This window comes from Enhydra lutris, unplaced genomic scaffold (assembly GCF_002288905.1).
Source record: "Enhydra lutris kenyoni isolate GAN:26980312 unplaced genomic scaffold, ASM228890v2 scaffoldscaffold23, whole genome shotgun sequence".
Classification (NCBI taxonomy): domain Eukaryota; kingdom Metazoa; phylum Chordata; class Mammalia; order Carnivora; family Mustelidae; genus Enhydra; species Enhydra lutris.
Genome location: NW_019154107.1, coordinates 1,199,176 through 1,227,151, shown reverse-complemented (window position 1 = coordinate 1,227,151; position 27,976 = coordinate 1,199,176). Strand labels below are relative to the sequence as shown.

General features: G+C 42.1%; 1 protein-coding gene across 2 annotated transcripts in view; it reads left to right on the top strand.

The window, feature by feature from the left end:
• The first annotated feature begins 2,202 nt into the window (after positions 1-2,202).
• LOC111150411 (adhesion G protein-coupled receptor G2) overlaps positions 2,203-27,976 on the top strand; it is an 86,377-nt gene continuing 60,603 nt past the window's right edge. For both annotated transcript variants that reach the window (XM_022507832.1, XM_022507831.1), the window contains exons 1-2: positions 2,203-2,237; positions 15,301-15,419. In XM_022507832.1, coding sequence (XP_022363540.1) covers positions 15,302-15,419 — 118 coding nt within the window. In that variant the 5' untranslated portion in view covers positions 2,203-2,237; position 15,301. The remainder of the gene's footprint in view (positions 2,238-15,300; positions 15,420-27,976) is intronic.

Below are 27,976 nucleotides of genomic sequence, written 5' to 3'. Positions count from 1 at the left end.
TCATTTATTTAACTATTCATCTACTGATGGAGACTTGGGCTTTTCCCCCAGTCATACAAAGCTGCAATTATAGCTTTTTTGGTGTGTATTTCTGTGGGGACAACTTCTGGAATAATTTCTGGATCAAAAGGTATGCACACCTAACATTTCAAAACCTAAACTATTCTCTCAAGGTTGAGGTTTCTGTTCTTTTCTTTCTTTCTCCTTCTTCTTCTTCTTCTTTTTTAAGATTTTATTTATTTATTTGACAGAGCAAGTGTGAGAGCACAAGCAGAGGGAGCGGCAGAGGGAGAGGGAGAAACAGACTCCCCACTGAGCAGGGAGCCTGATGTGGGTCTTGATCCCAAAATCCCGGAATCATGACCTGAGCTGAAGGCAGATGCTTAACCAACTGACCCCCCGGGTACCCCAAAGCTGATGTTTCCACCAACAGTGTATGTGAGTGTTCATTTCCCCACATGCTCTACAGCTTTGGGTATTAGTAGCCTTTTACATTTCTTTATCCAGTGGGCAAAATAAATTTTATTGTGGTTTGACTTCTTTTTCTACCTGAAAGTACTCCAAAGGAGCAAAGAGAGCCTCGTGTTGTTTATTAATAAACTTGGTGACCAGGAACCATGAAGTGTGCTTCATTGTGGCTGTCAGGTTTTGAAAAAGTAATGTGTTTGAGGTGTGAAATTTCATCAAAAATCCCTAGGTAGAAAATCTTTGTTTGCACAAATATGAACTGAAATTATTTCCATACTCAAGTCACAATCAATTTGTATCTTTGATTATTTGGATGTTTTTCAGTTGTTAATCCTACATCCATTCCACATTGAGCTTTGGGCCATATGTTTGTAATTTGTTCATCCCAGGACAGGACAACTTGGTTGGCCTTCATTTTTGTCTTCTTTAAACATTGGTTAATGAAGTTTTTCTGACATATCAGGCTTTAATTAGGAACTTTTTAAAAGATTTTGTGTTTAAGTACTTTCTACACCCCAGATCAAGAGTCACATGCTCCAACTAAGCCACTCACATGCCCCAAGAACTTTTTTTTTTTTTTGTAAAGAACATATCAGGGTGTCTAGGTGGCTCAGTGGGTTGAGTGTCTGCCTTCCTCTCAGGTCATGGTCCCAGGGTCCTGGGATTGAGCCCCATGTCCCAGCTCGCTGCTCAGCAGGGAGTCAGCTCCTGCCTCTCCCTCTGCCTCCCTCCTCATGTGCTGTCTCATGCTGTCTCTGAATAAATAATGTTAAAAAAAAACAAAAGGACCTATCATGATCAATAGAAACTCATCATGACTTATTTCTTCTTTGAATTCATATCTTAGATTCCTCCTTGAGAATTGACCTTCTGTGTATTGACTGAAGCCAGAAGTAGGTCATTTGGTTCCAAAATCACCTATGGACTGTTTTCTTTTACAAGTCTTGATTTGAAAATCCTTATGCCTGTATTTCACATTAGGGGATACCATTGTGTGACGGGACAGTCCTCTTTGAGTTAATAGCTATGCCAGTGTTTCGGTTTCAAAGTAAAGCACAGTGGAATATTCTGAAAGATCCAAGTCGGGTTGTCAGCAATGTGCTCCTCCTCTGGTGGGCGGGGTCTTCCCTTTCACCGGTACGCACCCGCCTTGCCCCTCACTCTTGTCATGCCGGTACCCCCACCATCCCCTTGCAACTCTGAGCCAAACTTAACACTCATTAGAGTTATTTATTTGTCCCCTCTGTGGAGAAAGAATTCTGCCTCTGGTTTTAGGGGCATAAGAGACATAAATGACCCGATTGTTGCTATCAAGGAGTTTAGGTTGTAGGGAAGTTAAGTCCCAAAACCATGTAGAAGTGTCTAACAAAGCATGGTCTCTCAAATGGTCTACCTCGTCCCCAGATCTGATCATTGCACTGTCCAGTGTCACTGCCGGGCTATGAACGCACCCTGAGACTGAGCAGTGGTACACGCTCCTAAAACACGAACACCATCAACCCCGACACCGGCTTCGGACTGGCCTTCTGGTTTAAAATGAGTTCCTGAGGAGCAGGGTTTGCTTCCTCCATTTCTTTTCTTATCTCTGCTTCCACGTTCAAGTCCTCGTATCTAGCTGTGGGGTCTGCGGGCCACAGTCAACAGGCTGACAGTAGCTAGAAACATTATGGTACCAATAAGGGCCACTTTCCATTAATCTAATTTTCTTTTTCTCATTTTCAGATTTGTACAGAGTCTCTCCATCTTCTCTTTCGAATTTCCTGCTGCAGGTGAGTGAGGCTTTTTTTTTACATGATAATGTAGCAATAACATGTTTGGTTGTCCCCCCCCCCCCCCCCGCAACGTCTCTTCCTTTCAGATCCCTATCCCCTTAACCACTGTATGTTTTGTTTCGTTTCGTGTTGAACTCCTCACAACTATTGGAGCCTTCTTTCTTCTTTAGACATTTTCTTTTCCTTGGCGATTCTATTGTGGACCCATTTCTTCTTGCTAATCCAATTGTTTAAGAAATTTCAGAAATGGTTACACATTTTGAAGTGCAGTAAAATCTGGGGAAGGAAAGTGATCATTTCCAGAGAACTCTTTGGGATTTGGTTTCACTCTTCCTCTTTCCTTCTTTCTCCCTTGACTGGCTTCCCTGTCTCCAACAGCTTTTCTCATGCTTTGAAATGGACTGTTTAACACACACACACTCACTCTCTCTCTCTCTCTTTTTTTTTTTTTTAACACATCTGGGTTCTTTTTTTAAAAGATTTTATTTATTCATTTGAGAGAGAGAGAGAGAGAGCACAAGCAGGGGGAGTGGCAGACAGGGGAAGAGGGAAAAGCAGGCTCCCTACTGAGCAGAGAGCCCGATGTGGGGCTCGATCCGAGGATCCTGGGATCATGACCTGAGCCCAAGGCAGACGCTTAATTGACTGAGCCACCCAGGTGCCCCTGAAGGGTCTCTTTTTTACCTAAAGTGCTGTGCCTGTGCAGCTTCCAAAGTCTGCTCCTAACCAGATTTCTGCTCCCAACTCTTCTTCTACACAGAAATTTTTAAACCACTACTAACTTACACTTCTCTTTCCTTTGAGACTCATAAATTGGCTATTTCTGAACTTCACTGGTATAAACAATAGAAATCTTGTAACCAATGCAAGTAGTTATTGCAATTAATACAAATTATAAGAATCCTATCATAATTTAAATGATAAATAACAACATAGTTATTAAGTTGAATGTCGACACATTATTATTATAGGTAAGGTTAAAATATCAGAGCAGTGTCATGCAGCTAGTAAATGGCCAAGCTGGGACTTGAAGCAAGAGTTGACATGGTGCGGGCACCTGGGTGTCCCAGTGGGTTAAAGCCTCTGCTTTCGGCTCAGGTCATGATCTCAGGGTCCTGGGATCGAGCCTCACATCGGGCTCTCTGCTCAGCGGGGAGCCTGCTTCCTCCTCTCTTTCTGCCTGCCTCTCTGCCTACTTGTGATCTCTCCCTCTCTCTGTCAAATAAATAAATAAAATCTTAAAAAAAAGAGTTGACATGATGCAATGACAAAAGCAAGGAAGGGCACAGAATATTGGTGGGCAGTTTGCTTTTCTTTATACCTCACTTTTAATCAAATATGATGTTCTAATTTCACAAACCATGTACTTCTTCTGCCCCATCCCTGTCCCCATCCCCCAGTGTAGATCACCACCTTGAGGATGCTTTTAAGGAGTTTCCTATTTTTCTCCTCTACATATTGATGGAATTATCCTGCAGCAAGAGATTCCAGACCAAATCAATTAAAAAAAATCTTTTCTGAGTGCCTGCTGTGGGTGGAGTTGCATGCTGCTGGGCTTGGGGTGAGGCGGAGACCAAGTCCATAGAGGCGAGGATACTGTGTTCCTTTGCCTTGGTTTTGTTTTTAGGCTGAGTTGAGTCTCGTGGACCATGAAGTTCAAAAGCTAAAAAAAAGTCACTATTTATTTGGCTACACCAATGACCAATGAATCTAAGGACATAGTGGCTGTAAGTTCTCGAGGGCAGGAAAGATACCTGTCTTGTTCATTGTATCCTAAGTCCCAAGCATAGTACCTTGCATGTAACAGACCTCAACACAGTTTTGTCAACTAGGTGAATGAATGTGGGAACTAATTCTCAAATCTGTTTACATTTAGCATCAGAGTATACTGTAAACTTGTCTTATAATTCTGCTTAGAACACCTAACACTTGCTGACTATACTAACACCTTCATTATAGTACTTCCTTTCATTTCTGCAGAACCCTATGAGGTAGATGCTGTCATGACCTCCAATTTTTAGATGATCCAGAGAGCGTAAGGGACACATAAAGGTTACACTGTAAGTGGTAGAGCCTGGGTTTGAAGGCAGGCAGATGGCTCTACCAGGCATGTTCTTATCCAACATATTTACCATGCACCGGGAAAGGAACCTGAAGAATGAGGGGAGAGACGAAGCGGGCTTTCGCTTGGCCTTGAGTATTCACACACTGGGGAATTAAGAGGCTGGTCGACTGCAGGTAGGACTGGAGAGGAGTTTGGACATGAGTGATGGAGTTGGAAAATATCAGACCTTCCACAGAGTTTTGTGAGTATTTGTTTACTTTAAGTTCATGATTTATTTCTAATCTTGCACATCTGATATTGATTCTCTTGTTTTATTGAATAAAGCTTTCCCCACCCCTGCATTAGAAAGCACTTAATGCTTATTAAGAAAATCATTTTGCCCTGCAAAGACCAAACAAATCAGGTCCTTCCATTTGCTTCCAGAGACATGAAAGCTTCATATTACCATCATGCTGGATGGTTCCCCGTTGACCTGACCTTGTGCTATGACAAATGATACACAAAGCTGCCATTTTGGAGTTCATATGCAGCACTTACCACTTAACCCAGTTTGTCTTGTTGTTAGGACATGGGCTTTTGGGGGCATATGAGATGTCATTCTCTTACTACAGCACTGCTGGCTTCAGTTCTTGCTGACTTCATCTTCAAAAAATTTTGTTGCTGAGGTTCGGAATGGTTCCTTTTGTCCTATATTTATTCACATTACCCCCGTTTACAAGATTTGAAATTTCTGCTAGACATTTCTGTGGGCAGTCCAGAGACTTCTGTAAATAGTTTCATTTGATTTATAAAATGGGTAAAATGTGAGAATTTTACTTGTCAGGTTTTGGCACCATGGTTATCCTAGCTGGTAAAAATGAGTTAGGTTGTGCTCTCTTTCTCTATTCTTGGAGTTTTTGTGAGACTGGAATTCCTGTTTTTTAAATATTTGATGGAATCACCAGTGAAAACATCTGGGACTGCACTTTCCTTTGTCTTTGGGAAAATTTTTGAGACTTTTAATGATTATACATCTATTCCTGTTCAGGATTTCTTCTTGATTCCTTTTTGGTTAAGTTTTGTGTTTTGCATAGGGATTTGCCCATTTCTATCTAGATTTTCAAAATTATTGAATAAAGTTATCCCTAAGATCCTTTTATCTTGTATGCTTATAGCATTTTCATTTATGTTGCTTTTTAAATTCTTTCCATTGGTTAATTGCTGGGATTCTCTCTCTTTTCCTCCCCCTTCCCCTCCTCCTCCCTTCCTCTTAGTTTTGCCAGAATTGTCTCTCCAAAGAACACCCTTGACTATGTTAATAACTTTTATTTTATGTCTTTTTCCTATATCCTTATTTTATGTTTTTGTCTTTATTATTTCCTTTTTATTTTTGTAAAGATTTTATTTATCTTGAGAGAGAGAATGAGTAGGGGTGGGGTTGGGTGAGTGGGGGGGGGGGGGGTTGGGTGAGTAGGGGCAGAGACAGAGGGAGAGAATCTCAAGCACACTCCCTACTGAGTGTGGAGCCTGACACGGGGCTCCATCCATCGTATGACCCTGAGATAATGACCGGAGCTAAAATCAAGAGTCCATTGCTTACCCAGGCACTCCTAAAAGATTTTATTTTTAAGTAATCTCTACACCCAGTGTGGGGCTCAAACCCACGACTCCAAGATCAAGAGTTATATGCTCTATTGACTGAGCCAGCCAGGCACTCCTCTAATGTGTGCATTTAAAACGTAAATTTCACTCTAAAGATCTTTAGTTCTATCCTACATGCTTTGCAATACAGTCTTTATTATTGATCAAGTCAAACATGTTTTAATATATGTTATGACTTCTTCTAAATGTAAATTGTTAAATAACAATTTACCTTTTTATTATGGTTAAATTATCTTGTGGTCAGAGAACATGCTCCTTTTTCCTTCTCTAATTCTGTAAAATATTTTTGAGACTTGTTGCATGACTTGGTTTTAATAAGCACTCCCAAGTGGAATGGAGGGTTTATGCCTGATCTCTAGGTCAGGTTGGTTAAATGTGTCATTCAAATATTCTGTATCCTTAGTGACTTTCTTATTTGAATTTTACCAGTTGACAATAGAGATATTAATTTGTCATCTTCCTGTTGAACTTAACCTTTTATGAATGAACCATTTTATTTACAGGTAATGCTTTTTGCTTAAAGTATAATTTGTCTGATATTAGTATAAACATATTTTCTTTTGATTAGTATTGACATTGCATATCTTTCCCATCCTTTTTTAAAAGTTTTTTTAAATTAATTATTTTAATTAACATGTAATGTATTATTTGCCCCAGGGGTACAGGTCTGTGAATCATCAGGCTTACACATTTCACAGCACTCACCACAGCACATACCCTCCCCAATGTCCATCATCCAGCCACTCTCTCTATACCTCCCTCCCCCCAGCAACCCTCAGTTTGTTTTGTGAGATTAAGAGTCTCTTATGGTTTGTCTCCCTCTTGATCCCATCTTGTTTCATTTTTTCCCTCTTTACCCCCCAAACCCCCGACCCTGCCTCTCAAATTCCTCATATCAGGTAGATCATATGATAATTGTCTTTCTCTGATTGACTTATTTCGTTCAGCATAATACCCTCTAGTTCTATCCATGTTGTTGCAAATGGCATGATATCATTTCTTTTGATGGCTGCATAGTATTCCATTGTATATATATACCCCATCTTCTTTATTCATTCATCTGTTGATGGACATCTAGGTTCTTTCCATAGTTTGGCTATTGTGGAGATTGCTGCTATAAACATTTGGGTGCACGTGCCCCTTTGGATCACTACATTTGTATCTTTAGGGTAAATACCCAGTTGTGCGATTGCTGTGTCATAAGGTACCTCTATTTTCAACTTTTTTTTTAAGATTTTATTTATTTATTTGACAGAGATCACAAGTAGGCAGAGAGGTAGGCAGAGAGAGAGGAGGAAGCAGGCTCCCCACTGAGCAGAGAGCCCAATGCAGGGCTTGATCCCAGGACCCTGGGATCATGACCTGAGCTGAAGGCAGAGGCTTAACCCACTGAGCCACCCAGGTGCCCCTATTTTCAACTTTTTGAGGAACCAAGATCAAAAACTTTTGCACAACAAAGGAAACAGTCAACAAAACCAAAAGAAAACTGACAGAATGGGAGAAGATATTTGCAAATAACATATCAGATAAAGGGCTAGTATCCAAAATCTATTAAAGAACTTACCAAACTCAACACCCAAAGAACAAATAATCCAATCAAGAAATGGGCAGAAGACATGAACAGACATTTCGGCAAAGAAGACATCCAGATGGCCAACAGACACATGAAAAAGTGCTCAACATCACTTGGCATCAGGGAAATACAAATCAAAACCACAGTGAGATACCACCTCACACCAATCAGAATGGCTAAACTTAATGAGTCAGGAAATGACAGATGTTGGCGAGGATGTGGAGAAAGGGGAACCCTCCTACACTGTTGGTGGGAATGCAAGCTGGTGCAACCACTCTTTCCCATCCTTTTACTTTCAAATTTATTGTATCATTATGTTCTAGGTGTGTCTTTATAAATAGCATATTTGGATTTTGCTTTTTTTTCCTTTTTTCAGTCTGATGATCGTTGCCTTTTCATTGAATCATTTAGTCCATTTATATTTAATGAATCATTTATTCATATGTGTTTACATTTACCACCTTCTATTCTTCCTAATCATTTTTGTTTCTTTTTCTCCCTTTTGGAGCCTCGTTTCAAATTGACTGAATATTCTAAACACCCTCCCCCCCAACTTATTAGGAAGTTACATACCCCACTTCTATTTTTTAGTAGCTGCTATAAAAATCACAATGTCTACCCAGCTTTTCAATGTCGATAGATAATTCATACCTTTAGACTCCTCTAATACAAGGACTTTGGAAGACTTTAATTTCTTAATTTCATTTCCTAATTGAGATATATATATATATATATATCTCCTATATTATATAATGTATATGTAAATAATATAGTTGTCATTTTTCTTTTGTCTCACTTATCCCTGCAAGATATTATTATTAATGTTTTATGTAATCAACATTCATTTGTTATGCTAAGTAAAATAATTCAATCAGAGCAAGACAATTATATGATCTCACTCATGTGGAATTTAAGAAACAAAACAGGATCGTAAGGGGAAGAGAGGAAAAAATAAAACAAGATGAAATCAGAGAGGGAGAGAAACCATGAGAGACTCTTAATAGGAAACAAACTGAGGGTTGCTAGAGGGGAGGGACCCAGGTGGGTCTTTGGGATGGGGTAACTGGGTGATGGGCATTAAGGATGGCACGTGATGTAATGAGCACTGGGTGTTATATGCAACTGATGAGTAACTGAACTCTATATCTGAAACTAATGATATACTATATATTAATTGAATTTAAATAAAATGAGATAATTAGAAAAAAACATTAGTTTGAATTTACCAGTATAGAGTGCCACCCTTAGCTCTGGCAGTTGGGGCCTTTGGCCTGTGTCTCATGCTTTAGAGGTCCTCTCTCTGGCCTTTCTCTAGTCATACCCTTCTCTAAGGGTGAGAAGTTTATGACACAAAGAAATGATGCCTGCCTGGAACCTGCCTCACTCTGCCCCCAACCCTTACTCCTAGATCTTGCTATGGGACCCTGGGACCCTGTAATTCCCTACTCAGGCATTGTGTGCCTATTTCCAGGACCTGAGCAGGCCTCTTCCCCACAGGCAAGTCATGCTGCAGGTGTCCTCACCTTTAGACCTAAACGATGACCAAGGGGTAGCTGCTTGCAGGAAGAGAGGGTGGTTTGGATGTACAGGCTGGGCTGTCCACATACTTGTGCACAAAACCTCTTGTATTTTGAGATGGAGTCTTAGTGGAAGAATAAGGGCAAATTGTGCCTCCTTTTATTTATTTATTTTTTATTTAAAACATTTTTGGGTACCCCTGGGCCTCCTTTTAAACTCTTAACCTGTATATCACAAATGTTAAGGATAGGGCTGATCACAGGCGAACCACTTTCTTTGTTCTTCATTCCTTGTTGCATCTCAGAGCTTACATCTTTTGCCTGAGTACATCTTTCAGGATTTGCTTAGGGAGGATTTGCAGTTAGTGAACAATATCACAGTTTTTGCATGTCTTCTGGCTTCCACTGTTGATTCTGAGAAGATAGCTGTCAGTCTATCATGTGCTCCTTTGAAGGTTAACTGTCTTGTTCTCTCTGGCTACTTGTAAGGTTTTCTCTTCGTCTTTGGTTTTCTTCAGTTTCACTATTTTGTGTCTAGGTGTAGATTTCCTCTTATTTATTGTAGAGAGTCTTTAGGTTTCTTAAATCTGTGGATAGATGGTTTTCACCAGTTTGGGGTCATTCAGTCATTCCATTTCAAACCTGACTCTTTCTTCCTTTTTGAATTAAAAAAAATTTTTTTTTAAATTTATTTGTCAAAGAGGGAGAGAGAGAGAGGGAGAGCAGAAGCAGGAGGAACAGCAGGCAGAGGGAGAAGCAGGCTCCTTGCTGAGCAGGGAGTCCAGTGCGGGGCTCGATTCCAGGACCCCAGAATCATGACCTGAGCCAAAGGCAGACGCTTAACCGACTGAGCCACCCGGGCATCCCTCCTTTTTGAATTTTTTTTTTTTAAGATTTATTTATTTGACAGACAAAGATTACAAGTAGGCAGAGAGGCAGGCAGAGAGAGAGGAAGGGAAGCAGGCTCCCCACTGAGCAGAGAGCCCAATGTGGGGCTCGATCCCAGGACCCTGGGGTCATGACCTGAGCTGAAGGCAGAGGCTTTAACCCACTGAGCCACCCAGGCACCCCCTCCTTTTTGAATTTTAAGTGTATGTTAGACCTTGTATTTTTTTTTCTCCATGTCTCTGAACTTTTCTTTTGTATTTCATATCTGGAGCTTAGGTTTACTTCAATTAGGCCCATTACCTCAGGCATAAGTGGTTCCTTTGTTTATATTACCTCCCTGAGTTCCTGCTTTCACTTTACCTTTGGCCTGGTGATTCTTTTCTATCTTGTCAGCTCTTTGATATATGTAAGAAAATCCTCTTAATATTTCACTTGTAGTTTTTGATTGTCTTCAGCAGAATGTTTGGTCTGAATAACTGAATCCAACATATTCTTGGAACACTGAAGAAATTTTTTTTTCTGAGGTGTTTGCTTTATCAGGGTCTTTTAGTAGAGTTCAAGTAAAATTTAATTATGCAAAAAATTTAATTATGCTTTTACTAACAGTTTCTGGATTCCTTTTTTAGAATAATTAAACACATAACCAGAGATTCCAGGGGGAAAAAAAAAAGCAACCTTGGGATTCTCTGACTTCTTTGACAGTTGAATGTTCTAAGTCAGTTGTTTTATTTGCACTGAGAACCTCTTCAGTACCTCCTTTTTAAATTTCCCCTTGTGCAAGTTTGGTTAATCAACACTTAGACCCAATGTAAATGTCTCAAAATCATAAAGTTTTCAATGAGACCTAGGGAACAATTACCACACCTCTTGTTACTTTGGTCAAAAATATTGATCATTGCATATATCCCAGCCGCCCTGGTATAACCAAATTATGCCAGTTAATCAGAGGTAATAGAGAATAACCTTTACCCAGACCTGCCCTGAAGTGATACCACGCTATTATCCCCCCTTTTAAATTATTCTTTAATTATTCTATATTTAGATAATGATAAATTTATTGTGTATTGCCATTCAGGTTTTCACTGATGACCTATGTGTCTTTAAAAATATGATAAGTGATAGTATATCTAAAGAATTGAAGAGATCTAGAACAATTTCTTGGAGGGTTACAAGCAAGGCCATGGACTACAGTCGTGTTGCTTGTGTACCATACAACCCCAGAGGTTGCCAGGTACATCAGAGTTCGCAACCATAAAAGGGGGCCCAGAGCCATGATGAACCTTGGGAAAATCTTCTGTGAGAGGTTGTGTAGCATCAAGGGCTAGGCTTTACTGTTCAAATGCTTGCAGATGGTTTTCTTTGTAATTGATGTGATCTTACCAACCATCCTCAGCACTTTGGAAATTTGCTAAGAATCAGTGGCTGTTTAAGTCCTCTTTCTTGATAACCTGGTGAGCATTGAGCTAACCCAAGTTACCCTGGAAGGTGAAGAAAATTTCCAGCTCAGAAAGGTATAAATGACTTTCATGGATAATGAATAAGGCTTTCAACAAAATCCACTGCTCTCCCTCTTTGATCAGTGATGGTAGGACTTTAAGGCTTAGCAGGATGTCCTCTAGCTTATACAGAAGCGGTGGGAGCTGTGTTATTTTAAATACCATAAAACTTCTCCTATTAGGAAATATATATTCAGTCTTTTTTTTTAAAAGATTTTATTTATTTATTTGAGAGAGACAGTGAGAGAGCATGAGAGGGGAGAAGGTCAGAGGGAGAAGCAGACTCCCCATGGAGCTGGGAGCCCAATGCGGACTCGATCCCGGGACTCCGCGATCATGACCTGAGCCCAAGGCAGTCGCCCAACCAACTGAGCCACCCAGGCACCCCTCAGTCTTAAGGAAAGACACGTCAGGCTTGATAACCTAAAGGTCAGTGGCACCTGGTTTGTAGTAAGTCCTTCTTGATCCATACTCCCTTTCCAAGATGGCTGCTTGCATCGCCCTTCATTCATGGCCTTTCCTCCTCTCATTTGGGAGTTGAGTACAAGCTCTCTTCAGTGAAAAGGCATGGTTTATTTTGATCAGAGGCCCAAGTTACAGCACATAATAACCAGTGACTGTATACTGTGACTAATTTAACTTTGACCATATCTTATATACTACTCAGGAAGTCTTGCCCTAGGAGTTAGCAAAGCTTAAGAATGAGTTTGCAGAGGGGCACCTGGGTGGCTCAGTGGGTTAAGAATGAGTTTGCAGAAATTTTGATATTATTTTTTAGCATTTTGAATTTGTTGATTTATTTCACCTGATGGACTTAGAAGTTTACTCCTAAGGAGACACATTCTCAGGAGGCCAGCACTGTGGCCTGGTAGAAAGAGAAGGAGTCCCACCAAACAGCCAAATGACCTTGACCCATCTCTTGGAGCATGTTGGACCTCTTCCTTCGTGTGTAGAATGAGGGTTTGAAGAATGAGGGTTTGAAGCTAGGTGAATTCTGAGTTCCTTTTCAAAGCTAAACTGCTCTGATACTCTTTCCAGATCTAAAATTAGGTACTTGTACAGTCAGTCTTCTAAATCAGTTCTGCAAATTCCAGGTAGAGTTGAGTCAACGCGTTTGTATAGGAGAGAGGTTTATTTTGTTTGCTTGTTTGATTGGTTTTTGTTTGTAGAGGTCTGGTTCACTAGATATAGATCTAACAAAAAAATAACAGTGCTTTTGGAGGGGGAACTGAGTTCAGAAATAAAAAAAAATAGATTGAATTTTAAACTTTTAAATGAAACTTCTTGTGGCATACACTCACTTGTATAATAAGATAAGTTTCAGGAACCAAACACACCTGTGGAACCGGCACACAGAATGTTACCTGTACCTCAGAAACCCCTTCGTGCCCCCTTCTAATTATTATTATTATTATTTTTAAAGATTTTATTTGATCCCAGGACCCTGAGATCACGACCCGAGCCGAAGGCAGGGGCCTAACCCACTGAGCCACCCAGGCGCCCCCCTTCTAATTATTACACCTGCACCCCCTTCCAAGGATAACCACTCTCCCTACTCCTCGCTCCATCGATTGGTTTTGTCTGCTTTTATACCTCGTATGAATGGAAATCTGTGCACTATGCTTTCTTTCATGTCTGGCTGCTTTCTCTGACTTTATGTCTCGGAGATTCATCAATATTGTGGTATGTAGCTGTAGCAGATGCTTATATTTTTCTCCAGAGACATTGTTACATCTTTGCATTCTGGTTTGAGTGACTCATTTGGGAGGGTCAATAATCCGCCATTATGAACAGAGAATAAAAGTGCTGAAGAGGAGAGCCAAACCAGAGGCATGTGATAACTTATTAACGTACTGTATTATTAATATATAATACAGTTTATTGATTGAGAAAAAAGAAGCCCTCTTTGGAAGGAAAAGGACTTACCTCCTGCCTAAGACATTATCACGCCACGTCCAAGGAAAGAATTCCCAGGTGATGGTACTGGTGATGGCTGTTAAGTTATAGGATCCTTAAAGATTGCCAGTTTTTCCTTGAGGCTGAGAAATTGTGTTTTTTCCCCATCTTCCTGTGCCCTTGTCCCCATAGTCCCTGCTCGGTTCTACCCTGCACGTGCTGGGTGCAAAAGACTGTCTGTCTACCGAAGGAAGGAAGAGTACAGCTAGCGTTCACAGTGGCTTCACAGGGCTTTCTCACCACAGCAACACTCTCTGGTTGGTGCTGTTGTCACGGTTTGCTAGATGCGGAATCCTGGCCATTGGAAAGAACTTGTCCCAAGTCACTCAGACATTGCACGGCAGAGCCAGAACCTGGCAGTGCCTGCTCGCTAGTCTTCGCTACTGGGCATGCGCACTTGATCGTTCTGAGGCTGGCAGAAGCCGCAGTGATGGCTGGGTTCGTGGGTGCTCTGTGGTCAGGAGTTCTGCCAGCTGAAAACATACAGCCTGGTCTGCCTTGGCCACTCGCCCTGGGGCTGTGCAGGGGGAGCCTGCTTCGTGGGATCTCCCTTCCCCATGCTTGTGCCTGCGCCCGTGGGCTGATTGTGATTTCCTGGCTGGCTTGTCCTCCCTTGGCATCCCGTGCCAGCCACTGCTGCTGGTGCTGACTGCCTGTCATAGGGTTCTGTTGGCCAGTTCCTCCACCGTGAGAGGAACAGACACAGCTTCAGGATTTGCCATTCTCTCTGGGTGCCGGGCTCCCTCCTTATTTTTTTTTTATTGCCTCTCAAGAAATATTTGTTGAATGAATGAATCCATGAATGGCGAATGGGGCTTTGAAATTCAGTTTTGATGCGAACTTTGCTTTTTAAAAAATGTTGACTCTGTTGTCCTGACCACTCAAGATCAAGCAATGATAATGGATTTGTGTGTGATAAAGAGGAAATTCTTCTGCAGAATAAGACAGAAACAGGAGTAGAATGATTTATGGGATTCTCTGACGCCTTCTGATTCTTAGTATAGTTTTGAACCAGGCTTTATGTAGTGGTAATAATTATATGTGTAGCGTTCACGTTTTTCATTTCTTCTCTTGATATTTTGCGTGTATTGATGTTTTCTGTAAATTCACAGGGACCACCTTGCTTATCTTTTTATTTATTTTTATTTATTTATTTTAAAAATTATTTATTTATTTATTTGACAGCAAGAGAGAGAGAGAGATAACAAGTAGGCAGAGACAGGCAGAGTGTGTGTGGGGGGGGGAGCCGGCTCCCCCCCGAGCAGAGAGCCCGATGCAGGGCTTGATCCCAGGACCCTGAGATCATGACCCGAGCCGAAGGCAGAGGCCCAACCCACTGAGCCACCCAGGTGCCCCCTTGCTTATCTTTTTTAAAAAATTTAATTTTAAGTGAAGTATAGTTGACATACAGTATTACATTAGTTTCAGGCGTACAACGAAGCAGTTTGACAATTCTGTACGTTACGAAATGCTCACCACGATAAGCATAGTTGCCATCAGATGTCATATGAATTTAATGCAATATTACTGACTGTATTTTTGATGCTGTACTTTTCATCCCTGTGCCTTACTTGTTTTGTAACTGGAAGTTTGTACCTCTTGATCCCGGCCACCTGTTTTTCCTGTCTCCTCCTTTCGCAACCGCTAATTCGTTCTTTGTATTTGTGAGTCTGTTTCTGTTTTTTTAAAAAATAATTTTCAATGTAATATGATACCCCACTGGGTGGTCCTCCCATAATAAACAGAGGTTTTGCTTTTAGTAAACACCCATGTCCCATCTGTCATTGCCAGTTCTCTGGAACCAGAGTAATTTAAAGGAAGCAGGAGAGCAGGTTGCCTTGGTAAAGTGACTGACCTCTTCGGTTTTGCTGTGTTGTGATTATGGCGTGCCATGATGATATGTTTTCGCCTTATTTTATTCCAGGATGTTTTTCTCTGGCAGACAGTGTAGCCATGTTGGCAGACCTGAAGAAGTTTTACCGCTGTTCAAGATATTTCTTATCATCATTTGTCTTCATGTTGTCCTGGTTACATCCTTGGAAGGTAAGGTGCCTGCGTTTTGTCTTGTCTTGTTTTTTTCATTCTTTCCCCTGTTTTATCTCTGTGTACATGTGTTTATTTAGGATTTTTTTTTAAACACTGTGAAATAAACATAACACAAAACTTCCCATTTTAACCATTGAACTGCTGGCATTAAATATATCCCCAATTATGTACAACTATCACCACTACCCATTTCGAGGAAATTTCATCTCAAATAGAAACTCTATACATGTTAAACAGTAGCTCCCCATTCCCTCTTGCCCCTAGTCCGTGGTATACTCTCTGCTTTCTGTCTTTATGAATTTGCCGTTCCAGGTACCTCATATAAGTGGAATCATACAGTATTTGTCCTTTTGTGTCTGGCTTCTTTCACTTAGCATGTTTTCAGGGTTCATCCATGTTATAGTATGTATCAGCATTTCATTCCTTTTTCAGGCTGAATAATACTCCATTGCGTGTATAGACCACATTTTGTTTATCCGTTCAGTGTTGATAGACGTGTGAGGTATTTCCACCTTTTGGCTATTGTAAATAATGCTGCTGTGGATATTGGTGTACAAGTACAAGTTCAAGTCCGTGCTTTCAGTTCTTTTGGGCACATATGCCTGGGAGTGGAATTGCTAGATCACATGGTGACTCTGTGGTTAACTTCTTGAGGATCTGCCACACTGTTTCCCACAGTGGCAGCACCATTTTACATCCTACCAGCAGGGCACAAGGATTCCAGTTTCTCACCAAGACTTCTTCTTCTTCTTCTTTTTTTTTTTAAGATTTTATTTATTTATTTGACAAACAGAGATCACAAGTAGGCAGAGAGGCAGGCAGAGAGAGGGGGAAGCAGGCTTCCTGCTGAGCAGAGAGCCCAATGCGGGACTCCATTCCAAGATCCTGGGATCATGACCTGAGTTGAAGGCAGAGGCTTTAACCCACTGAGCCACCCAGGCGCCCCTCACCAAGACTTCTTATTTTCTGTTGTTTTGATAATGGGTGTGAATTGGTACCTTGTAGTGGTTTTGATTTACATTTCCTTAATGATTAGTGTTGTGGAGCATCTTTCATGGACTTATTGGACATGTTTGTCTTTTTTTTAGAGATGTGTCTACTCAAACCTTTGGCCTATTTTTGAATTGGGTTGTTTGGGTGTTTTTGTTGTTGTTGTTGAGTTTAAGAGTTCTTTATATATTCTGGATATATTAAATCCTTTACCAGTTAATGTGATTTGCAAATATTTTCTCCAATTTTGTGTTATCTTTTCACTATCTTAATAGTGTGCTTTGACGCACCCAAGTTTTTATGTTTGAAGAAGTCCAATTTATCTGTTTTTACTTTTTTGCCTGTGCTTTTTCTGTCTTATCCAAGAAACCACTGCCAAATCTGATGTCATGAAGACTTCTCCCACATTTTCTTCAAAGAGTTTTAGAGTTTTAGCTCTTGTGGTCAGGTGCTTTGATGCATTTTGAGTTCATTTTTGTATATGGTGTGAGGTAAGGGCCCAGCATCATTCTTTTACGTGTGGACTTCCACTTTTCACAGTGTTATTTGTTGAAAAGACTGTCCTTTCCCCATTGAGTCGTCTTGGCACCTTTGTCAGAAATCAATTAACCACATATGTGAGGGTCTATTTCTGGTGTTTATTTGTTCATAAAAGCATCCATTGAAGGTACTTCTGCATGGAAACGTTAAGGGGGGTAGAGAATCAGCCAAATGAAGCAGCATGCTTTTCACAAGAGAGGATCTTTAGAATGAAATAAAGAGAAAAGTTACCTAAGGAGGGCAGCGAAAAGGCCAGATATCCTGGCAGCAAAATCTGTAGGTACAACTGCCAAAAAAAAATACAGTGCTATCCAAAGGGTAAGAATCCTCACCAGGAATGTTATTTAAGAAGAATTATTAAGGACACACAGAGAAATGCCTTTCTTACTTGGAGGAGAGTGGCAGGATCAAGGAATCTTTGGATAAAGCAAATACCTACTTAGAGCCAACAATGACATGTAAACAAAACAGACACACACGAACTAAATGGAAAACTTCCCAACAGGTTAAAACCCAATTGACAGTCCTTCAAAAAGCAGGCACCAGGGCCTGTCAAGAAGCCACAATACTTTACAAAAAGAAGTGGTAAGAGTCAAACGTGTCCTGACTGCTTATGATGGGCCGGGTCCTTCCTGCTTTACGCATACTCACTCTCTTCAGCTTCTCAACCACATCTGTGAAGGAGAGGTCCTAAAGTTAGCCTCATTTCCCAGGTCAAGAAACTGAGTCTCCGAGAGATAAGTAAGTTGTTCAAGGAAGTGGCTGACTGGAATTTGTAGCCAGCTCCGAATTTTGTGGTCATAACCCGCAAACCAGAGTTCTCAAACTCTGAAAACATCAGTTCTCAAAATATAAGAATCCCCTGGAGGGCTTGTTAAAACACAGATTTCTGGGTCCCTCCCCGAGAGTCTTCGTTAGGTATAGGGCTGGACCTGAGAATGGACATCTCTAAGAAGCTCCCAGGTACTATTGTTGTGACAGACCCAGAAACTACACTTTGAAGACCACTGCCCTCAGTGTGAGTCTTCCAAGACCACAATGGGCAGAAGGCAGAAGTAGGGAGAGAAAACTTCTCTAGATAACTATCACGGGGTATAGAGTCTGCTGTGGTTCTGTGATGTTACTGTCAACTGTGCTCACACGTCATCTTCTTGGGGCATGAAAATATCACTGTGGGATCAGCAGAGCAGAAATCAAATGTCCCCACTCTACTGATGACTAAATGTCTCCAGGGGCATGATGGGTTGGGAAGTGGTGGAGTCAGACTAGATACTAGATCTTCAGTCTCACGTTCCAGTGCCTTTTCCACTGCGGGGGTGGCTGAGGAAGGAAAGTGAAACATAAGGGGAAAAACGTCATCAAAATGAAAGCAGCTTGGGAGAAATAAGTCTTTGTGAAAAATATATTTAAGAGCGATGAAAATGGGGCAGGTGAACAGGAAAGTGCCTGCGTGCTGATGGCTCCCATGGCCCTCTGATTGCAGATGATCTGTGCCTAGACAACTGAGCGTGGCCTGTTCTTGGAACAAGCCAGAAGTGCCAGGGAGTTAACACTCCAAAAGAGTGAGGGATGAGAGTCGGTGTTGACCTATGCCAGCTTCCTCGTCCCTTGGTGGGCTGTGTTCTACACACCTAGTAGATAGTTGGGTTGTGCCCCAGTTGCCCCCCGGTAGTAATCCACTCATTAATGTACCCATTATTGGCTTTACTCGCTTCCCTATCTTACTTCCCTACTCCCTCCCTCTGCTTTCTGGGGTCTCCCCACTTGGAACAGTATGAACTGTCCAAGGTCCAGCCCAATATTACTACCTCTATAAAACCTGCCCTGATCTCTTCAGAAGAAAAAAATCTCTCTCCCTGGGGCTCCTTTTTCTCTTTATCTATGTCTTTTTATTCTTGAACCCTTCTGTTACAGTGTTAGGCATTTCCTTTGCATCACAAGTCCTTCCAGCACATTGTCAGTGCCAGGTGAGAAGGCAGAAGGAGGGTTTGTGAGGCGGATGGGAAATGAATGGGTGGAAACATAATGAGGACAGGGAACTTGCACTGGGCCACGCCCTGCTAAGTGCTTGCTGTATAGCATCTCATTTAATCCTCACAAAAACTCATCATGATAGATAATCTTAGTCTCAGTTTACAGATGAAGAAATGGAGGGTCAAAGAGATTAAGTCATTTGTGCAGAGTCTCACAGCTCAGAGGATTCCCTTCAGCACATAGCTTGTTCTGTTCATACTCGACCAGGCTGCCTGGTAGGTGTCTGAAGACTGAATGAACAGGTCACTGAGGCGAGGGGAGAAGATAGAGAAGGAGCTGGGCTGTGCTGCTAGAGAGCAGCCATTCCCCCAGACTCTGGGGGATCTGGACTGCAAACACAGTAGCTTTACCCTGGAAGCCTGAGAGATGACTCAGTAGCTCTTGACAGTAGGGAGAGGTAGGTCTGACACTCCCTTGTTAGGCCACTGGCCAACAGAGAGAACTCTTAGACCTTAATACTTTCAGTTGTGTAATTTGGCAATGCGTGAGGGAATCATTCTTGGTCTACCAGAAGCCCACATGAGCTTTGGTAGGTGACTATACTTCCCTCTAACCTCTAGCTCTCCTGGCCCATGCCAATGCCTTTTTTCTTTACTTTTTTTTTTTTTTTTTTTTTTTGCTTTGAAGGAGGTCTTCTTTTAGGTACAACTATTTTCCAGAGGGTAAGATGACACAATAGTGGAAGATGGTTATAATTTCATCCTTGTAGAGTTGTCTTCCCCATTTGGAAACAATTACACATTTGAGCCAGTTTGGTGAGCTCATGAGCTATAATCCCCCAACCTTCTCTCTGGTCTGGACCTAGATCTTTCTGTGCCACAGGCATTTCCAGTGATAGACTCCTCTATAATTCCTGTCTCCCAAGGCCTCACTCTCTTGTTTCCTCTTACACTCTCATGCTTTGTCCATCCAAGTCTTTGTTCTTCCTTGTACATGGTAAAGCTGTAGGAGGGTAGACTGTAACGCTCCTGAAAGGCAGGGAACCTGTCTTGTTTGACTTTGTCCTCCAGTACCAAACCACGTGTGCACTCTTTCTCTCTCAACTTTCTGTCTGTGCAAATGAAATTATGAATACCATGACATTGACCTGATGCTCAGCCAGTCTTACAGCCTCCCCAATTCCCGCTACCCCCACACAGGCATGAGGTCACTGCTAGTAGACTCTGACTCTTTCCCTGACAGATCAAAGTGCTGACGGGGAATGGTAGAGGCTCTGAGAAGGTGGAGGAGGAAACTGAAAGCAGAGGACATTGTGTCCCACTTAGCGCTTAGAACTCCTGGTCAGAACTCACAGCAGCCTGTACATCAACAGGGAGGCCATGGTACAGATGAAAGATGGTGGCATAGTGTGTCTAGGCAGAGAGAAGACTGGAGATTGTGTCTTTTTCAAGTCTTTCTTGTCTCTTGTGGGCAGGGGATGGATTCTAAGTGGCCCTCATGTTCCTTGTGGGTGACTGTGTTGTGAGCCAGGAGCAGGGACATGGCTGCAAAAGCGATGGTGTGGACAATTTAGACTAGGGGTCTGATGAAGGATGTGACAGACACTCAGAGGTGAGACCTGAGGAGACCTGGGTCAGCAAGAGAGGGACCCCCCAGGCCAGGGAGGGCTACTGAGAGCATAGACCATGGGGGCCAGTGGGCACAGTCTTCAGTGGTGGGTGCCAGCTGGATGCTCAGGAACCCCACAGGGGGAGGGAGATCTCTGGAGAGGCCATTGAGAACCCAGTGTTCAACACAGGGTGGGCTCACAGAGGTGGACCCCTTCTCCCTGCTGCCAGAAGGAAACTAGCGCCCCATTCCCAACCTGGAAGCCATCTTGACTACCAGATGGAAGACAAGGCAAAACAGAGATGGTGCATTTATCCAAAAGACATTGATTTAGCTGGAGATCATTTCAGAGCAAATGAAAGAGCCACCTTAAATCATCGGGTCTAGGGATCCCTTTCCTGTACTTCTGGAGTGGAGGCTGCAAAATAATGTGGAAGCTCAGGTAGTTTCTTTTTAATGTATTTGTTTATTGTTGCTATTATTTGTACATCTAAATTCTATTTATAAATTTTAAACTAACTCTAAAACGAATACATATTAAGATGTATTAGGACACTCTGCTAGGGATTGTTGAAGGTGATCATTATAACCTGAATTCCGCTCCTCCTCCTGGTTTTATCTTTTCAGGTATGAAGAAATACCTAGTCAGGTCCTTGAGGGTAAGGGGGACAACCCTTTCCTCTCTGTATCCTCCATAGTCCAGCACATAGTAAGTGCTCAGTAAACTGGTTGCTTGACTCACTTTGATTTTTGACTCTAGTGTAAAGCCTAGAGATACTCTAAAATGTGGGCCTCTGCCTTCAGCTGACTTACATCACCAGCAATACCCTCATCTGGACCCAGTGATTTCTTATACAACATCCGTTACTCCTCTAACATTTTGCACAGACCTCAATGAAGTGGCTGTCGGTTGGCTAGATTACCTTTAAAGAATGGCTTCCTCTCCTCCATATGATGAAGGGGCTCAGCTGATTGCCTATTAGGATTCCTTCACACACTCACATTCTGTGAGTTCAATTACCCAGCAGGGAGAGTCTTCGGATTCCTAATTCATTGTCCTGGGTGACCAGAGATCCTTGGGGTCTTCTTCAAAGTGAGAACCACTCTTCTTTGCCATTCCATTTTACGACTGCTCTCCTATTCAAAAATTTTTTAAAAAAATTCTTTATTTATTTTGGGGTGGGGAGAGAGAGAGAGAAGGAGAAAGATCCTCTAGCAGACTCCCTGCTGAGTGCAGATCCTGATGCGGGGCTCTGTCCCAGGACCCTGAGATCCTGACCTGAGCTGAACTCGTTGGACACTTAACCAGCTGAGCCATCTAGGCGCCCCTCCTATTCAAAATTCTTAATGTGAAATTGGAAACAATTGAAAATACTTTTTTAAACCCCCCCCTTTTTTTTTAAACATAATGTGATTTCAGAGGCTCTTCAAGTTACAGAGAAGCCAGTGAATCTCTTTGTTTGCTAAATTGATAAACGTTCCAGAAGTGGCTTTTGCTAACTGGTCAGTCAACGGGTCACTGGTGCTATCCTTGCCTTGCCCTTCATGGAAAAGTCCAGGGCCTCTTGTTAGGATCCAGTAGCAGCAGCTCATAGGACTGAGCATGAAAAAGAGCAGTGGCGGCAGCAACCCTGCTGGATATTTGTGTAGGTCTTCATGGCTTACAGCGCGCCTGCGCGTAGATCATCTCCCTGTGTCCCCACTGGGGTAGGCAAAGAATGTTGTATTATCCCCAACTTTGCTGATGAGAAGATTGAAGCTTAAAGCAATGGAGTAACTTTCAAAGTTACTCAGCAAGATATAGTATCAAGCTCCTGAAAGCAGCTCACCAGATCTCTGTCCTCTATTCCAGCCCATACAATGTGCTTGCTTTTGGCCAATTGACTCTGTTGTAGCCGAGATCCTTAACAGTGGTGATTTTAATCATAAGGAATGTCTTTTTGGAGCAGGGGTTGGCAAACATTTTCCACAAAAGCCAGATAATAAATATTTTTGGATTCATCAGCCATACACAGTCTCTGTGGCAACTACTCAGCTCCGTTGCGGCCATAGGCAATATGTAAATAGGCGTGGCTTGGCACCAATACGGCTTTGCTACAGACTCGGTTGGAGGCCAGGCTTTGGCCCATGGGCTGTAGTTTACAGATCCCCGATCTAGACCCAACAGAGTGGTGCAGCACATACTACTGATCATTTATATGACGACCATTCCTTGCTTTTTACTTGTTTGGCCAAGCCCTGGCTTCATAGGGTGCTTACCCCTTTCCACATGACTCAGGAGTAAATCCTGATTATTCTAAGCCAACTATGGAAATGCTGCTCTTGCCAGTTTGATTTAAGAGTGGCCATGTGACTCCCTTTTGACCAACAAAGACACATGGGAAAAGCTGCTGGGGGACTTTTAGGAAAAATTTCTCCACTCTTCGGGTGTGACTCAAGGAGAAACAGTTCTTCCTCTGGACCCGCGCTGTCCCATATGATCGCACTAGGTGGCACATGTGGCTGTTAAACTTAAATTAATTAAAATGAAATGAAATGAAAAATTCAGTTCCTCAGTCACACTAGCCACATTTTAAGTGCTCAGTGGTCACAGGGGCTAGTGGTCGCTGGACTGGACAGTACAGGTGTAGAATATTTCCATCATGACAAAGTTCTGCTGTATAGTGCCATATCTCAACATTTTTATCTCTGAATTTGATGTCTGGAACGGTGGTAGCCATCTTTTTTTTTTAAAAGATTTAATTTATTTATTTGACAGAGATCACAAGTAGGCAGAAAGGCAGGCAGGGAGAGAGAGGAAGGGAAGCAGGCTCCCCGCCGAGCAGAGAGCCTGACGCGGGGCTCGATCCCAGGACCCTGGGATCATGACCCGAGCTGAAGGCAGAGGCTTTAACCCACTGAGCCACCCAGGAGCCCCAGTGGTAGCCATCTTAAAAACACTGAAAGGAGGTAGCAAGTACCAGTGGAAAATGGGGATAACCTGAGATTTTGAAGGTGTTGAGTCCCTGGAGGAAAGAACAGAAGGATTGAAAGGACCTGGGGGTGGGGTGGCAGGGGGGCTCAGTCATTAAGCGCCTGCCTTCAGCCCAGGTCATGATCCCAGGGTCCTGGGATCGAGCCCTGCATCGGGCTCCCTGCTCAGCGGGTAGCCTGCTTCTCCTTCTCCCTCTGCCCCCTGCTTGTGTTCCCTCTCCTGCTGTGTCTCTCTCTGTCAAGTAAATAAAATCTTTAAAAAAAAAAAAAAAAAGAAGGAAAGAAAGAAGGAAAGGACCTGGGTCTCCCCGAGCTGTGGGACCACTCCTAGAACTGTCTGATTTTGGATTTCTTGTTAAGTGGGCTCAATGAATGTCCTTAATGTTTATGATACTTTCAAACGGGTATTCTCTGACTTGCCTCAGAAAGCATTCTAATGAATATAAGAGTTAACTTTACAAAGGTTTACAGTTCCTTCTTAAAAAAAACAGGGGGCTTAGGGGTGCTTGACTCCTGCACAGTCAAAAATGCACTATAATTTTGACTACCCAGAAGCTTCACTACTAATAGCCTACTGTTGTCCAGAAGCCTTACCGATCACATACACAGTCGATCAATGCATATTTTATATGTTACGTACATTATCCACTCCATTTTTATGATAAAATAAGCTAGAGAAAGGAAAATATTATTAAGAAAATCTTAAGGGGGACGCCTGGGTGGCTCAGTCAGTTAAGCGTCTGTCTTTGGCTCAGGTCATGATCCCGGAGTCCTGGGATCAAGTCCTGCATCGGGCTCCCTGCTAGGTGGGAAGCCTGCCCCTCCCTCTGTCTGCCACTCCCCATGCTTGTTCTCTCCTCTCTCTCTGACAAATAAATAAATAAAATCTTTAAAGAAACAAATCATAAGGAAGAGAAAATACATTTGCAGTACTGGCTTTATTTATTGAAGGCACCCCTGTGTAAGTGGGCCCATCCAGTTCAAAACCACGTTTAAGGGTCAGTCATGCTACCTGTCATGTTGTTATAAATGCTTCATATGTTACCTTAGTGGATCCGTAGCAACAGTCAAATGTTAATCCCTTACTTCTTCGATGAGGGAACTGAGGCTTTGCACAGTTTGAGTTACTTCCAGGTTCACACAGCTGGAAAGTGGAGGTGGTGGGATTCTAGAACTTGTGTCCTTAACCACTTCCTCCGTGTTAGTCCCTGAAACTGTTGAAAATGGTTTTTCTGCAACTTGGACTGAAACTTAGCCATATTCATTTATCCTGAGGTGGATTTGTATCCCCAAAAGACCAGATAAAGATTGAGGGAGATCTGAAGAGTAAAAGCAGTAGCTTCACTGATTTAGTCTATTAGGGAGTAAATTGATAGTCCAAGAGAACATACTGTTGTGGGCGCCTGGGTGGCTCAGTGGGTTAAGCGTCTGTCTTCAGCTCAGGTCACGATCTCAGGGTCCTGGGATCGAGCCCCGTATCGGGCTCCCTGCTCAGCGGGAAGCCTCCTCCCTCCCCCACTTCCCCTGCTTGTGTTCTCTCTCTTTCGGTGTCTCTGTCAAATAAATAAATAAAATATTTAAAAAAAAAACAAACCACGCTGTTGAAATGTACCTTGATGCAGGCGTATCCTTACTCAAGGAAGTCATAAGAAACACATTGATCTTGGCAAGAAGTCTTGTGTTCATAAGATCACAGTGCTGTAAAAAAGCATCAGTATAAATCGCAGATGCTTTTGCGGTGACGTCTGTGGCAATTGTGTTATTTTCTTTTAGGAGTACACAAAGCTGAAAGGAGAAGTTTCTCTCTTGTTGTTGTAGTATTCATAATAGTGTAAAATTTTGTTAAAGAAGAGAGAAGTGGAAAATGTGAAATGGGCAATAGTCTCGCTTTGGTGAATAAATTAGAATTGCTTATAATTATCTCACTAATTGAATGAGTAAAAACTGAGCACGTGGCTCTTCTTATACTGTGTTGTATTACACCTACATAGTCTTTCTCCTAATATAATACATGACTAGTTATTACTCTGATTTGGATCCACAGTAAAGTCTAACATTCTGGGTTTTAGTGGGCAGACAGGAGAGGATGTATTTGAATTAGCGAAAAATTTTCAGTTATAGGATGTTTTCGAAGTAGAATTTTAAAACTTTCAAGCGGGTTGCATAACATCACTAGAAAGTAAACTCTGTTTGAGGCCAGGGGCTTTGTGTTATTCTCTGCTGTAACCCCAGTCCCTGGCATACACAATAGGCCTTAAAAAGTTGTAACAAATGGTGGTGCCTGGGTGGCACAGTCAGTTAGGTGTCGGACTCCTCATTTCTGCTTAGGTCGTGATCTCGGGGTCTTGAGGTCAAGCCCTGCATTGTGCTCTGCGCTCAGCGTGTAGTCTGCTTAAAACTCCCCCTGCCCCTCCTGCACATGCTCTCTCTCTCAAATAAAATGAATAAATCGTTAAAAATAATTGTAACAAATGAATAAACTTTGGGCAAATCCCTTCATGTTTCTGAGCTTGCTTCCTCACTTACAGCCCGCAGGGGACGGACTAGTTTGGTTTCTAGTCTTTTCCTTACCCATGATATATTTTGTAATTCTTTTCTTCCAATGAACTCCCAACTCCTAAAAGATACTATCTTTCAAATGATTTATTTAAGAAAGAAATTTTTGGGTTGCCTGGGTGGCTCAGTTCAGGAGGTGCCTTCAGCTCAGGTCAGGATTCCAGGGTCCTGGGATCGAGTCCTGCATCGGGCTCCCTGCTCTGGGGTAGGGGGACTTGCTTCTCCCTCTGCCTGCCACTCCCCCTGCTAGTTCTCATTCACACACTCTCTCTCTCTCTCTCTGACAAATAAATAAAAGAAAAAAAAAATTTTCCCCATTTTTGTGTTGAGCAGACATATATAATCGTATCCAGTTTTTGTGATCAGCAGTAGACAAGCAATATGGATATAATTTTTGAAAAAAATCACTCTGTTTTTCTCATGCAGCCTATCGTGGATAAGTAAACAATTTTTGAAATAATTTTATATAGTCCAAGTGACTACCTAGGCCCGGTTTCTAGATTTATAAAATTGTACTAGGTCGTTCTTCAAGTCTCCTTCACCTCTGAGATGGGTTTCTATGAACTTCTGTTTCCTGACATGAAATGCAGAGATGGAACCCCATGATCTTTCTAGAAGATGCCTTCCTATGGTCCTAAGCTATGGAAAGTTGACAGTGTTATAATAGATAGTCCCGCTAATTAAGCATTAGTGAATAGAGAAGAATGTTTTATGGTTAGGTGGAAATCACATATGTGCAAATTTTGGACAAAAACCAGCTTCACGATTTTTTAAAAAAGATTTTGTTTATTTATTTGAGAAAGAGAGCCAGGGTTGGGGAGGGGCAGAAGAAGAAGGAGAAGCAGACTGTGCTGAGCACAGAGCCCGACCCTGTGTTCCATCCCGTGATCCTGAGATCATGACCTGAGCCCAAATCAAGAGTTGGAGGCTCAACCCAGCTTCATGATTTTTTAAGTTCCCCTCTGTGAGTTATTGATCTATTGTTTGCATTAAGGGGAAAAAAAACCCAACTAGATTATTACATAAAAGTGAACTTTATCCAAGAGCACAGAATCATAAAATCTGTATTAGTAACAATTACGATTTATTGCTGAACTATGATAAAATACTTTATAAATGTAACTTTATGCAAAGTAATCACCCCCATTTTACCGATGCACAAATACAAACAGGGGAATGTTAAAAACTTATTTAAGGCAGAGCCAGGATTTGAATGCAATTAAGTCTCCCTCAAGAGCCCAGTCTCTCTCTGCCTCTCTCTTCTTTTTAAGATTTTATTTATTTATTTGACACAGAGCGAGTGAGCACAAGGAGGGGGAGTGGCAGGCAGACAGAGAGGGAGAAGCAGGCTTCCTATTGAGAAAGGAGCCCAATGCGGGACTCGATCCCATGCACGTGAGATCGTGCCCTGAGCCAAAGGCAGATGCTTAACGACTGAGCCACCCAGGAGTCCCAGGAGCCCAGTCTCTTAATCACATTTAAAGCTTGGTTAAGGAGGCATGCTCATTCATCCATTGGAAATAAAGGGACATGGGCACTTTATTCATATGGAGGAGATTACCGCCAAATCAGTCTTTCAAAGCTCATGACAAGCCACAGAAAATATATGGTGAGGACATTAGAACACGAGCCATTAATGTACACAGGCCAAAAGCCCTGCTGAGAGAGTTCTATCCAGGAGTGCTACAGCAAAGGGTAAGGTTTACACAGCCTCAAAATAGAGGCAACTCAAAAATACAACTTTTTTTTTCTTTGATTTTTAAAAAAATGTCCTTAAGTAATCTCTCTGCCCAACATGGGGCTTGAACTCACGATCTGGAGATCGAGAGTTGCATGCTCCACCAACTAAGCTACCCAGGTGCCCCCAAAATGCAGCTTTTCTAACTTAGGCTACAACAGGAGTATCCGTACTT